Raw genomic sequence first — 14,757 nt, forward strand, 5'->3', positions numbered from 1 at the left:
CACTAATAGCCCGTGCTATGAATATTTATGTCACTGACTAGGTGACAATATTAACAGCCAATAGATGACGCGAATAAACAAACACAAACACGTGTTTGAGTAACATTAATAAATACGTATTTAAGGAATCACTGTCAAGTTAGTAGAGTATGCCAGGGCATCAACGATAGTTGGAAACGTGGGATAATTTGCATAACGGGCGAAGGGCGGTATGCATAAATTATCCCACGTTTCCAACTATCGTTGATGTCCCTGGAATACTCTACTAACTAGACAGTGATTCCTTATATTTCCTTTTCATTTTGAAATAAAAATGTAAATTTAGATTTTAAAAATGTAGACTAATAGATTTAAATTACACGAGGCCTCACATGTCAATTTCAATAGTCCCCGCCCACTGACGTCAAACACAAAGTCAGCCGCACGAGAATTACATGCATATTGGGCCTCCTTAGAGTCAGACACAAAGACAGCCGCACGAGAATTACATGCATATTAGGCCTTCTTAGCTACTGACCTTTCGCTTGGCAAAATTTGCATTCCTTTAGAATGATCAAGAAATCAAATCTCCTAACTTTCAAAGAGTTATCACAGAGAAAACAAATAGAAATGGAAAAAAAATAGCTTGCATTGGATTCTTTATAGCTTGAATTGGCTTACGAGATGTTGATTTCTACATAGCTTGAATTGGATTACGAGATATTGATTTCTATATAAAATGCATAATTTTTGTTTATTTGTTGCCTTATTCATTTGTTGTGTAAAAGCTAGGTGACGGCAACCTTTGTTTCACACAGTCCAGTATTACTTTGGAGTACAATATTAGATATAATATTGTACACCTGAAAGTAATATTGGACTATAGCTAGTATACACTCTTTGAAATATGAGACTGTAGAAACAAAAGAATGACGTCACAAAAATGTTTTAAGGTAATATGGTACAATGGACTTTTACATGCAACTGTATATATAGCGATTGTCGTGTCAACTAATGTATGGTAAAACTTTGTCGTAAATGCTCTAGATGTACATTAAAGGTGCTTAGACACAGATTTGAAGTTAATATTTACTCAAATTTTCTGTATAATTTCATGACTTTATTTTATCTGTAGGTTATTGAAACTTCGAATTTCTGGACGCGTTTGATAGATACATCCTTCACTTTCACAAATTTTAACTTTATCCTTGTTACTTTAGAAAAGTAGCTATTCTGTTGTTTATTAATAAAAAATATTCAAACTATAATGCAGAAATTTCAGAGTAGAAAAGCAGAAAGCAAAATCCTCTCACCAGTATTGTAAGTCCGTGCTCAGTGGTGTGTGCGTTTAACAATTGAACACACCCGGTGAAACGTAAACATTAGCAACAACAGAGCTCGTGCCCTGTTTACAAAAACAGTTTACGTTTCACGGGTGTATTCAATTTGTTAAACTCTGTACACAACTACACAACACTGAGCACGGGCTGACAATACTTAAGTGAGTGGCTTTTGCTTTCGCACATTTTACTCTGACTTTTCTGGATTATAGATGTAATATTATTCATTAATACACAACAAAATTCTACTTTTCTTAAGTATTAAGGATAAAGTTAAAAATTGTGAAAGTGCAAGGATGTGTTAATCAAACGCATCCCGAAAGTTTTTAATTTTATTTTCGTGTGAAATGCTATAGAGACATATAAGTTGTGATATTATACAGAAAATTTGAGAAAATGTAAACTTCAAATCTGTGTCTAAGCACCTTTAATAAACCCACCGAATCGATTCTTCTCGAGAGGCTCTTGTAAAAGATGAGGGTTGTTTGGTTTCCGAAGCAAATAAGTTTGACGTCGTTGACGTTAACGTCAATTTCATCTGTATATATTCATTATGTGATTGGGCACGGTACCCCAGTGGTAGCAAGCCCGTAGGAAGCAATTTCACTTTGAGGGGGCACAACCATATATTTTCAATCGGGGGGGGGGCACTATCAAGTACCAAAATTTTTGGACAAGCAAAAAAAATCATCAGACGTTATGATTGAGGGGGCACAAGCATATAATAGCTATGTTTTCTATAGTATTCTATATATCGGCAAAATTCTTGGGGCACACGCACCCCCCGGGTTCCTACGGCCATGGGTAGGACGCTCGACGCTACCTTTGACCTTCTTTTGGAAAACTTTAACCTTGGCCATAACTTTTGAACGGTTGGTGCTAGGGCTTTCATACTTCACATATGTAATCCTTGAGACAAGGCCTTTTTTTTGGATACCAACAACTTTGACCCTTTAACCTTGACCTTAGATTCTGACCTACTTTTGGAAAACTTTAACCTTGGTCATAACTTTTGAACGCTTGATGCTTCGGCTTTTATTTTTCACCTGTGTATTTCTTGGGAGAAGGCCTTTCCTTGGGCACCACTAATTTTGACTTTGACCTTGATGTTTGACATACTTTTGAAAGTACTTTAACCTTTTCAATATCTATTCAGTAGTTGCTGCTAGGGCTTTCATATTTCACAGGTTTATTTCTCGAGACAAGACCTTATTTTGCCTACCAATATGTTTGATTTGCATTTGAGAAAGTGTAACCTTTCCTATAAGTTGCCATACGGGGGCATCAGTGTTTCACAAACACATCTTGTTCTTATGGGAAGTATTTATGAATTCTCCATTGAAAATAATTTTCCCGCACAATATAATGATTTTTTTTATGGTTATTTGAAGAGTATTTAGAAATATGAAAAAAAAATGTTTATTTCCTCACAATATGATGGCCTTTTTTACAGTAATTCGATAAGTATTAGAGGTATTAAAAATTATTTATGCATTTTATACTACTTTTTTAAAAATTTGTATTGTATTTGATTTTGTAAAGCTAATTTGGCCAAAGTATAGTCAGCTGGCTATTAATGCTTAGATCAGTGATATGGCCCCTGAGACCCTCACGGAAGCTCATTAGGTAGAGCGCTCGGTCCGTGTTCAGAAGGTCGTGGGTTCGAGCCCCGGCCGCGACTGCCCTAAGTCGATAAAAAATAGGTATCAACTGTTCCTTCGCCACGCACTCCGTACTCTGAAGTGAAAGTTGCGGGTCCTTGGGATGAGACCTTAAAAACCGTGTCACGGCAGGCGTTGGCACAATAAATAACTCTCACTGCTCAATGGCCCTTTTTCTATACAACTTTATACAAATATTTTTTAGTTGTTTATAGTGTTGTAAAATCGTACGTTTTGATGTTTATGATTTTGGTGAAATTTTGTGACTTCAATTTTTTCAATTTCAATTTATCTAAAAGTTCCTTGGAGTTTTTAAGATTTATACCACCTCTCGAATAAATTGTTGAACAGTATAAATTAAAGACCAGACTTTTTGACAGCTGCACTTTCAACAAAAATGGTACTCATTAATTTACTTACTTTGTAATTGGTCATTTGCAAAATTATTTTGTTAAAAACATTATGTTTGTACACACAAGTACTCCGCAGTTGATATAAAAAAGATGCTTGAGTTTCTGATTGAAAATATCTAGTTTTTGGAGATCAAGTCTTCTAACAATCTGTCGGAGTTCCCATAATACTAATTGCGCCCCATTATTAGCATACCTATTTGTTTTATTCGTATGAAGCACAATTAATTCAAAAACTTCTTCATATAAAGAAGAATCTCTTGCTGTGGTTTCAATTCAACGTAAAACATATCGACGATGTTTCACCAATTAACAATATTCATTTTCATTCCTACGTTAAATCGATATATCCTTTTGAACTCTGAAATAAAGGATACCACAGGGTCTGCATGACACATCTGTTTCATATGTGGATATTTTACTAGAAAAAAACGTAAATAGTAACCCAACAACAAAACCCAATGACAAACATGATGACTTCAAATGTTCAAATCGTCAATTTCCCTTATTTCTTTAGAAATATACTCTCATCTCCTGCATATGGACTTTATGTCTCCCAATTGATTCGTTACGCAAGAGCATTCTCTACGTACAAACAATTTCTAAAACGAGGCAAGCTATTGACAAACAAAATGATGAAACAGGAATATCAACAGTGTCGTTTAAAGTCAACATCTGGCAAATTCTATGGTCGATAAAATGACCATGTCAAATAATACAATCTACTGCATCAATAAGACAAATGCTGATCGACGTTTTTCATACAAATTGTTGGGCCATTATGTATACACTGAATTGTCTACGGATTTTTCCGTTTGCCCGTATCATGACAATGAGCACACGGCGGGTGAGACCGGTCGACAGGGGATGCTTATTCCTCCAGGGCACCTGATCCCACCTCTGATGTTTTTAAAGGTCCGTGTTTGCTCTGCTCCAAACTTGTAATTTTTAAATAGACTTTTGAGCTTGTTTACTGTTCGTAATCTCCATATTTCATTATTTCGTATTCTGCATTAGTATTTACGCAATAAATAGGAACAATATAATAATTCAGGTACATAATGCATTTTTTGTATATAATTATTGTTAGAACTGAAAATCGGAGAGAAATTGTGAAGATATTCTTTCAAACATGTACGTTAAAGCCAATGACGCCAAACTTATTTGCTTCGCAAAGTACATAACAGGAAACGCCAACCAGCACTAATTTTCCGACAAATGTCATAAGCCAAGTTTCTGGATATGACACACACAAAACTGTAATCAACTGATCGGTGTTTCAGGAGACTGTTAAGTTAGTTTACTAGGTGAAGGCAAAGCAAGAGGATATGCAACATGTGCTGGGTTTGACGACATTGTGACGGGCCATCTTTTTGACAACAAACAACAAAAGCCGTCAACGGGGACAGACAATGCCATGACAAACCACATAATCAAGCTAGTCTGATAGTACGGAACAAGTTCCTGGCTTGACTACATGTCACATTTTGAGGCTCTATTTAGCTGTATTACTGCATAGTCAAGAACAGTCAGTGTTAGGTGAATTGTCAAGCGATACTGCATGGTCAGCACTATAAGACCCTGATTAAATCCCTACAGGAGAGGTTCTCTCACCCACCCACCCCCAATCAAACAGATCTATACCGTGCATAGCTAAAGAACGAAGACAAAGAGCATCTAAGTCAATACCAGACCATAAGACGACTAATCAATCTGGTCTATGCACCTGGTGTTGTGAAGTGAGAGAAATTCTGATCAAAGATGCATTCATTCATGGATGCCTTGTAGATTCAGAGATGAGGATCCGCATCAAACAATCTCGTCCTCGGAATCTGAATTTTTCTATCCGCTTAGCTGTTGCACTCGAGGTCTGTATTTGTGCAGAGAACCAAAACTAAGTAGCAAAAGGGTATTTACGAGTATCAGTGTTAGAACAGCCATCTGCATCTGATCTGATGTCTGCCAGGCCAGCCCAGAGTCATGGATGAAGTCAATGGAAGCGAACATGAATGCATTAAATAACGATATCCAAAACCTAAAGCTGAATCGGTTGTTCGGTAAAGACAATAACAAACAACAAGAGGCAAACAATTGCGATGTAGTGTGATGCTCATGCCGAAAGGTTGGAAATCCAAAATATTTAAATAAAAAATGGACTTTGAAGAACTGAAAAAAAGTACCAAAGGCTGGGGCCAAATACGTCGAAGGGTCAGAGCTATGCATGAGGGAGATAATCCTTAATTTTGTTATAAATTTCTAAATTTTACCACAGCAATTAAATATAATTTTAAACTAGTATTGAAGTGCTTAGATACTGCACTGAAGAGACCCTCGGGGACTAACAGTCCAACAGCAGAGGCCTCGACCCAGGGGTCATAATGTAAATCATATACGGTACCAATTTTGATGCACCAGATGCGCATTTCGACAAATTATGTCTCTTCAGTGATGCTCGTGCCGAAAGGTAAGAAATCCAAAATATTTAAATAAAAAAAAACTTTGAAGAGCTGAAAAAAGTGCCAAAGACTGGAGCCAAATACGTTAGCAAATGTTAGCCAGCATACCTCCTTTTTAGTAGAAAGTTTTCATAAAGTTTGGCAAGGGAGGGCTATGTCACAGCCAGAACACTATTCTTACCTCAAAAGGTGGTACCAGTCCGTTTGGTGAGGAAGCCAAAATCATTTTACTCAGGCACAACCCTGTCATGCCAGAGTGGTTGAGTCACAATTGGAGGTAATGTCAAGCAAATCTAGGAAATTCAGACCTGATTTGGTAGAAAACTTCAAACCATTTGACAAGAAGGCAAAAAAGCAAAGCTTAGAAATTTTTGTAAGAGTACATATCAATCTATTCTATATACCCCCCTACATGATTGTAGACAAAGGTGTACTTTACGGTGGCTAGTCGCGTTAGCGCGTTATGAAAATTTGTTTGCACACACCATTGCAGTTATGAAACTATATCTTTAAAACAAATAATGATTCAATGCTTATATTTACATTTTTTACTCCTTGTCTTGACTGCAAATGTGAGTAATATTTCAAAATCCCTGTATTATCCTTCGGGTAAGTTGCAATTAATGGAAGAGCCGTTGCAATGTGAGCGTGAATTTTAAATTTGATTTTCGCTTATGACGTTGCACTTTCACGGCGTTCAACGTTTATGACGTCAAAATGAAAAGCATACTAGTATCATCAAAAAGTAGCTAGGCCTCTTTGCATGATACAGTTGTATCTCGGTCCATTCGTCTGTAAGTTAAACTATCTACTTCCTCAAACTCCTCTAACATTAACCAGCAGTCAATTCATCTTTTGGAATATGATTGGTGGTGTCCCGTAGATGTGCAATAGGGTTTGAATTTTCATTTTCATTCTAGGGCTCAATGTTGGAAGGAAAAAATACTGACATGAAAAGCCAATAGGCTACATGAGCACCTGAGCATTTTTTTGCTCAATTTGATATACTCTTCAGGTTCGTAGTAACGGTTATAGAAGTTGGGGATCTCCAAAAAAAATCTGACAAGCCATAAAATCTGCACTGTCCAAAAAGTGGGGAGGGCAACTTCCTAAAAATCTGACAAGCCAAAAAATCCAAATTAACTGTCCAAATCTCGGAATTAACCACTGTTTGACCTTACAGCAACAAAAAATTAACGGGGGCAACCAGCATCTAAAGAAAATTTTACTATAGCAAAGTACTATACTCAGAAAAAAGGGGGCGGGACCCCCTCCCCACTCCCTTTCTACGGGTCATCTTTTAAAATAAAAAAAAACCGCATAGTTAATTTTTAATGAAACATTGAACCTAAAGATTATTTAGGAGAATGATGTTTTGATAATAAAGAAATGTGGTAAACAATAGATCTATGATCTAAATGTCATAATTGCTCAAGAATTTTGCAATCATAGACAGTTCAAGGTCATTGAAGGAATATATATCCGGTATGCTCCTCATCAGTGTTTTACGGTGTTGCTTTGGCCATTTTATTGCATTTTCAACAGTGAAATACTGTGATTTATTTATTGAATAAAGGTGATATGTTTTCACAGTGTGAAAGGATAGCAAATTGATATTCTGTCACAATGTGAAAAGATATTAAAGTAAGTAAAAAATGATATCTGGCCTGTAATAAAATAGAGATAGTAACTAAATAATCTTGATAAAGACTAAAAGTGTCGATTTCTTTCAAAAAAAGTTGCTAAATTCCATATTACAATGTTTTTAAGTACATTTCTGTGTAAAAATCATGCAAAATAGGCATGTAGGTGATATATGAGGGTTCTCAGAATTTGATGATTTTCCACACATAGTTTTCTTTTGACCTATGAACCATGTATGCAACAATAAAAATGTTTTGATTCACGGTTACTATGGAAACGGGTAAAGAAATTTCCCTAGCACTCGTGAAAACATCACAAAACCCTGTCCCACTCGTGAAATAAATTCCATATCCAACTACAAAACATTAAATATCCTCTATCTCTTTTGGAGTTGTTTGTGATGTTGTGGAGTCAGAACAATGACGTGAATAAGTCCTCTGGCGATATGATTTCAGCATTCCGTAGTCAATTGTAGTCTTGAAAAACACTCTGTGCAGTTCAAGGATAGCTAATCATGCTGTATTGTGAAACGCTGATGAAACTGTACAAACTATTGAAGTGATCCTATGCTGCTGATGTCTACCATATTTTTGGCCATCATTTGTTGTACTATACTATCTGTTTTATAGGTTAGAACTCTTGCAATTGTAGAACGTGGTATACCTGCTTCCAGTCGTCCAATTTCCTTTTTGCAATATGCAACATTTAGATGCAACATTTTTAAATAGTCAAAATATCGAGAACCCCAACTTTTGGTAGCCCTTTAAAGTTGATCCTAAAGGATGTGGATAAGTAACCAACAAAAATATTATATTCCAATATGCTTTTCTTTTATTAAACAACATGGCAACATTTGTTTAATTTTTGCTTATTTATTGCAGCCCGGAGGACCGGGCTGCTCTATACATATAAGTTTAAGTGTTGGTATATGGAGATTGAGGTGGGAGAAGTTATTCAGAATTAAAGGTTTTCTAAACATTAAAAAGATTGTTAATCAGAATGTTCTTTCCCTTTATAAATTACGAGATACACAATATATTTACTTCCATAAAGTGAATCTGTAAAAATATATATGTTTTTCATATTTAATATATAAAGTTGCTTATCATTTACTATCGAAAAATCATTTACTATCCCTTTTTTTAGAACATCGAATTTTACTTATCGCATAAAAACGTAAAAATGTACTTTACACAAATTCGTGTTTTATATTCTTAAAGTGAAAGATATTTTTGAAAATAGGTGATGCATGTGTCTGGTTTCAAATTATATTTTATGCAGCCAACATTTACTTGAGGAATTGATAAAGTTTAAAAGGGTATCGTTTTTGTTCGATTTTCATCCGACTATAAGTTTTCAAAATATTCTCGACTATCGTCTCCATCATTTAGACGCATGCCTTTTTCACACATATCGAAGCGGTTTGATGATAAAGACTCATTTCCATTGTTTGCTTTATTTATTTCCCGGGCGACAATTGATGGTTACATCAATGTTTTCTTGTTTATATTTTCTCAATATGATCTGATCTACGTTAGTTATGAGGAGAAATGCTGTCCAGACAGTTGCACTGCTGAGACATGCATATCCTAGAGCAGTCCCTTGATATCTTTTGTAGTTCCTGGTGTAAGGGAGATAATTCAAATTACTCATCACCTCTGTATTGCCTAGACTCAACATTATTTTTATGCCCCCGCATCGAAGATTCGGGGGATATAGTTTTTTCCCTGTCCGTCCGTCTCTCTGTTTGTCCGCAAAAACTTTAACATTGCTCATAACTTTTGATTGGTTGGAGCTATGGCTTTCATATTTCACACGTGCATTTCTTGCGATAAGACCTTTCTTTGGGAACCATCATATTGGACCTCGACCTTGGAATTTGACCCAGTTTTACAAAATTTTACCCAACATTAATCTTGGCCATAACTTTTGAACAGTTGATGCTAGGGCTTTCATACTTCACATGCGTAATCCTAGTTACAAGACCTTTCTTTGGATACCAACAAATTTAACCCTTTAACCTTGACCTACAAAATATGTAGGAGTTTGACTTAATTAAGAAAAACTTTAACCTTGGCCATAACTTTTGAATGGTTGGTGTAAGGGCTTTCATACTTCACATGTGAAATCCTTGTGACAATACCTTTCTTTGGATACCAACAACTTTAACCATTTGACCTTGATCTAGGAGTTTGACCTACTTTTGAAAAACTTTAACCTTGTCCATAACTTTTGAATGGTTGGTGCTAGGGCTTTCATACTTCACATATGTAATTCTTGTGACAAGACCTTCCTTTGGATACCAACAAAATTGACCATTTTACCTTGACCTTGGATTTTGACCTACTTTTGGAAAACTTTAATGTTGGCCATAACTATTGAACGGTTGGTGCTAGGGCTTTCATACTTCACACGTGTATTCCTTGTGAGAAGGCCTTCCTTTAAATTCCAACAATCATTCCCCATTGACCTTGGAGTTTGACCTACTTTTGAAAAAACTTTAATCTTGGTCATAACTTTTGAACAGTTGGTGCTAGGGCCTTCACACTTCACATGTGTCATTCTTGTGACAAGACCTTACTTTGGATACCAGCAACTTTGACCCTTTGAGTTTGACCTAGAAGTTTGACCTATTTTTGAAAAACTTTAACCTTGGTCATATCTTTTGAATGGTTGGTGCTAGTGCTTTTCACATTTCACATGTGTGTTTCTTGTTAGAAGGACTTTCCTTGGGCACCATTAATTTTGAGCATTTGACCTTCACCTTGATGTTTGACTTACTTTTAAAAAACTTTAACCTTGGTCATATCTTTTGAATGGTTGCTGCTAGGGCTGTCATATTTCACGGTTATTTTCATCGAGACAAGACCTTTGGGTACCAATTAACATACACTGTATTTGATTTGCATTCTAGAAAGTTTAACCTTTGTTATGAGGTGCCATACGGGGGCATCAGTGTTTCACGAACACATCTTGTTTTTTATAGGCTACCAACCATTTACCCCAGGAAAATTTCAATTTCTTTTAATCTAAGGCCTCATCGTTCCATGGAATTAGAACTCTTTGAACAATGTTCAGTACACATAGGGTCTGCATGCAGGAGGGCGCGTTTTACTAAACATAAAGGACATACATGTATGTACACAGGTTAATCACAGGCACTTGTTTCTGTAATAAATTGTTTAACCCATAATATAATAATAACACACGTATTATCATTATGCTATGGGTTAAAAATTTATTATCGAAACAAGTGCTTGGGAGGTTAATTTAGAGTGACACAAGCCAAGTATCAAAGAAACAAAATAAACAAAACAAACAAACAAGAAGAAGAAGAGGAAGAAGAAGAAAACCAACTCGGGATAAATGATGAGGTTCGGGATACTTTTTCCGATCTTGAGGAAACGTCAGTCTGTGGGCTAAAATGCACATATTAAGCATTGTTCGAGTTATTCCCCTTCTTTCATTGATCAGATTCTGAGAAGGTAAAAAAAAAATCTCTCCACTTTCTGTTTTATTTCCTTGTCACACATGTCACAGTCCCCCCCCCCTTTTTTTTTTGGTTTAAATGTCTTATTTTATTACAGAATTCCAGTTGAATAACATATTCTATTAAAAAAAAAAAAAAAAAAAAAAAACCATGACACAATTTTAAATCTTTCTGGGGTTAGAGTATACAGGTCGCTTGACTGTCCTAACTACACTGAGGACTGACTTAATCTGTTAATAAAGTTCTTATCTTGTAAGTAGTTAACCCCAGTATTACCGTGTGTACTTACATAAATGTGATCATATAACATTAGGCCCGTTTTGTAGCTGCCTATAGCATTTGTAAGATTACAGCTGGTACATAATTGCTGTCAAATATAGAGAAATGCAGAGCACACGTGCATACATGTAGAAGTTTTAGGAACACAGGTATACTTCCTCAAACAATTAATTTACCTGTCATGATCGTAACGCTATTTCTAATGTTATTTAACTTTGGAGTAGTTTCGTTGCATGTGCACACATAAGATATTTTCAATAGCATTAATATTCATGTGAGGAAAAAAATATAAGATGCATTTTACACAGTGACTAATTATAACCAAGGGACTGATCAAAATTTATTGAAGCACAGGACCAGTGCAAAATGCATTGGGAAAGGACTTTTTTCGTTTGTTCAAGTAATGGACTGCAATTTTTTTTCAGTTAATGGGTATGGGAATTCAACTTTAATTTTTCAAATAAAAAAACAATTAAAGAGAAAATAATACTCAAAAGTACAACAAACTTGGAAAAAGCTAGTTATAACACACAAAAATTCACAATTAACCAACATGTAGGCCTATGAAAAAAAAATAATAAAAAAAAAATGAGGCTTTCTAAAGGCGGACAATTGTTAATTGTCGGTATAAATGGATTGCATAAACTGTGTCAGAGAAAGTTAAGGTTTATACCATATATGTTAGTAATAGAGGACACCAACTTTTTTTGCAAGTAGGGAGCATTGGATGTTAAGGATTTTTAAAATGAATTTGCATCGGTCCCCCATTCTTCGATATAAATTTTGACCAGTCCCTTCAACATACTAGTATATTTATATAGGTCTCTGTGGAAATGGGAAAGTATGTACACTGAAATTGTAGCATGACTCTCTCTCTCTCTCTCTCTCTCTCTCTCATAAAAATATCCATGGATGCGATTGGTTCCGTCGCAGGAAACCCAATCAGGTTGGCTATCTCAAAATGCAATTCATGAAAATGATGAAAATATATCTTTTTCATAATTACTAAATAACTTACGTTTAATTTTACATAATGATTTTATTGAAAACCTCTTGTACAAATAGGTAACGAGTAAATGACACATTTTTTCCTCTTATGATTATTTAGACCGGAAATGGACAATTACGCCTTCTGAAATCACCCCCAACGAGAAATGCACATTGAAGAGCTCCAATAATGGCTACGCTGGTGGAGGGTGAAAAGTATGGGCTCTCTTCCACTTCAGCAAATAACGAGCAAAAAAGCGTAGTCCATGTTAAATTAACGGATTCCGCATTAAAGGCGATAGAAGATTTACTTAAATGCAAGGTGAGAAGTTTTTATATGCTGTAGTTTAAGAGAAAATGAACTGAAAAGTCGGAACTGCGAATCGACAAAATTTTGCCTACTCAACAATATGTCCGAAATAGACTGGTCCTGGACTTCTCTTTCATTTATTTACCTTAAATTCAATGAAAGTTTGTTTCCTATTTAACAGTTTTAGTATTTTGTTTCTAATTTCAATGTTTGGTGACATTTTTAACGGGATTTGCAGTACGTGCTATCAGTCACAAACTTTGGCAATATGGCTTTGTCCATTTTTGGAAATGTTGGATGGTGTCGCTGAAAAGTTGTCCAACTCAATGTCTCTTAAGTTTAGATAAACTAGTTAATAGGGCTAGTTTAAAACAACGAACGTTTTCTAAAAAAAATAAACAGTTTACTTTTGTCTACAGTTGATTTGACAGGCATATTTCACTCCATATGTTCTCTTGATCACTGTTGATTGTCTCAAAGTTGGGGATTTTCTGTCGAGTGCTAGTTTAATTGTGAGAATAAGTATAAATTACAGTACCTGGAAATTTTAAACATAAGCAGTTAATTTATTTTATTTCATCAAGCTACCTCTACATTAGTAGGATATATTGTATTTGTTGTTTGACTTCAGATAATCTTAATCCTGTGGTGTCAAACTGTCAGAGGGTAAAGTGATAGTCCTAATAGTTTCATTATGTCTTAAAATGTAAATTGATGGAAAATACAATATATTTTCAAGAAACAATGGAAATTAAATAATGTAAAGAACACAGACACTCACCGTGCAGCAATGTTTTATATATGATCCCGCAATATTGAAAGAACTGAACATGCCTTCATACAGGAATTGCTTTCTACAGCTAGTTTACTGAATTTTTTTCTTCAGATCAAATTACAGATGGGTAATTGCATGGAATAAAGGGGGGTTGGGGAGGGAGGGGGTTGTCAGGGTTTAGCTCTGACTTAATGATTGATTTTTGTTTGTTTGTTGTTTAACGTCCCTCTCAAGAATTTTTCACTCATATGGAGACCCCACCACTTGCCGGTGGAGGGCCGCAAATTTTGACATATACTCGGCATTCAGGGCCATTGTGAGGGATCTTTTTTGTGCCACACTGCGACACAGGACCTCTGTTTATAGGGTCTCATCCAAAGGACCGGTCTCCTTGTCCCTCAGTAGGATTTGATCCCGCGACTTAAGGATCAATTCCTTACACCGCGACTCTATAGCAAACACTCTAAGCACTGTGCCATGAGGGCAACTCTTAATGATTGAAAACTGTATGATTGAAGTTCTCACTGTTACAGCAAAACAGCAAATCATAAAGCCACACCATCATACTTTTTGATACTGTATAGGGTACTTTTCACCCTGTGAAAAGGGCCAAAAATTTCTCTGTATACAGTAGTCAAATAATTCTGAAGAATGCCTGCATTGACTGAATTAAATGTAAAAATAATTCAAATTAACCCAGTTGGATCACATCCTGAAAGTTTTGAGGTCAAACAAATATATTGGATGTCAGCTAGTAAACAGATACATAAGTTAGGGAAACATTGTGTACACAGTGTGCACCAGATTTTACTTCTTTCTGTTATTTATCTATGTATCCATAATTATGTATGTTTTATCACTGTACAGTGTATTAACATTTTACACAGAAGGCACACTAATAATTGTTGATTTCTTGATTGAGTGTCTTGTTTTTTTTTTTTTTATTTATTTGTTTTTTTTGTTTTTTGTTTTTGATTGAATTGCTGAACTTCAAAAAGTCATCTCGATATGTAAGTAACAGTAATAAACAGATTTGTGACTTTTAATTTATGAGGTGATTTGATGCGAATAATGATTGTAGGTGATATTACGTAGAAAAAAAGGTGTGTAGTTGGTAATCAAAAATCAAATCCTAATTACTGAGGAAATAGTTGAAATCACAAGTGTGTGTGTATAATACAAGAGTGCAGCAAAGCAGTAGATGTTTGTATACAACACCAAACATGCATCCTATAGTGACAATCTTGTATATATTACAACATGATGTCCCTGACACCTAAGTACTAATCAGTTCTGGTCCCCTGGGGATAGTGTCTTCTACAACATGGCCCACAGGATCTTCAGTACAATGCTAGCTTCCTCACAGTTGATGCTTATCTCTGCACATTCAGTTTCGTTTTCATCTAATCAGTAAAATCCACTATCA

The 14,757-nt window shown here is 35.5% G+C and overlaps 1 protein-coding gene across 1 annotated transcript in view; it reads left to right on the forward strand.

Moving 5' to 3' along the window:
* The first annotated feature begins 12,412 nt into the window (after window positions 1-12,412).
* LOC133181741 (RNA polymerase II elongation factor ELL-like) overlaps window positions 12,413-14,757 on the forward strand; it is a 32,233-nt gene continuing 29,888 nt past the window's right edge. Inside the window, exon 1 of the mRNA XM_061316316.1 lies at window positions 12,413-12,568. Within this exon, the coding sequence (XP_061172300.1) occupies window positions 12,437-12,568 (132 nt within the window). The 5' untranslated portion in view covers window positions 12,413-12,436. The remainder of the gene's footprint in view (window positions 12,569-14,757) is intronic.

Source organism: Saccostrea echinata, unplaced genomic scaffold, assembly GCF_033153115.1.
Source record: "Saccostrea echinata isolate AGI-Se365-2 ecotype Australia unplaced genomic scaffold, CSIRO_AGI_Sech_v1 ptg000009l, whole genome shotgun sequence".
Taxonomy (NCBI): Eukaryota; Metazoa; Mollusca; class Bivalvia; order Ostreida; family Ostreidae; genus Saccostrea; species Saccostrea echinata.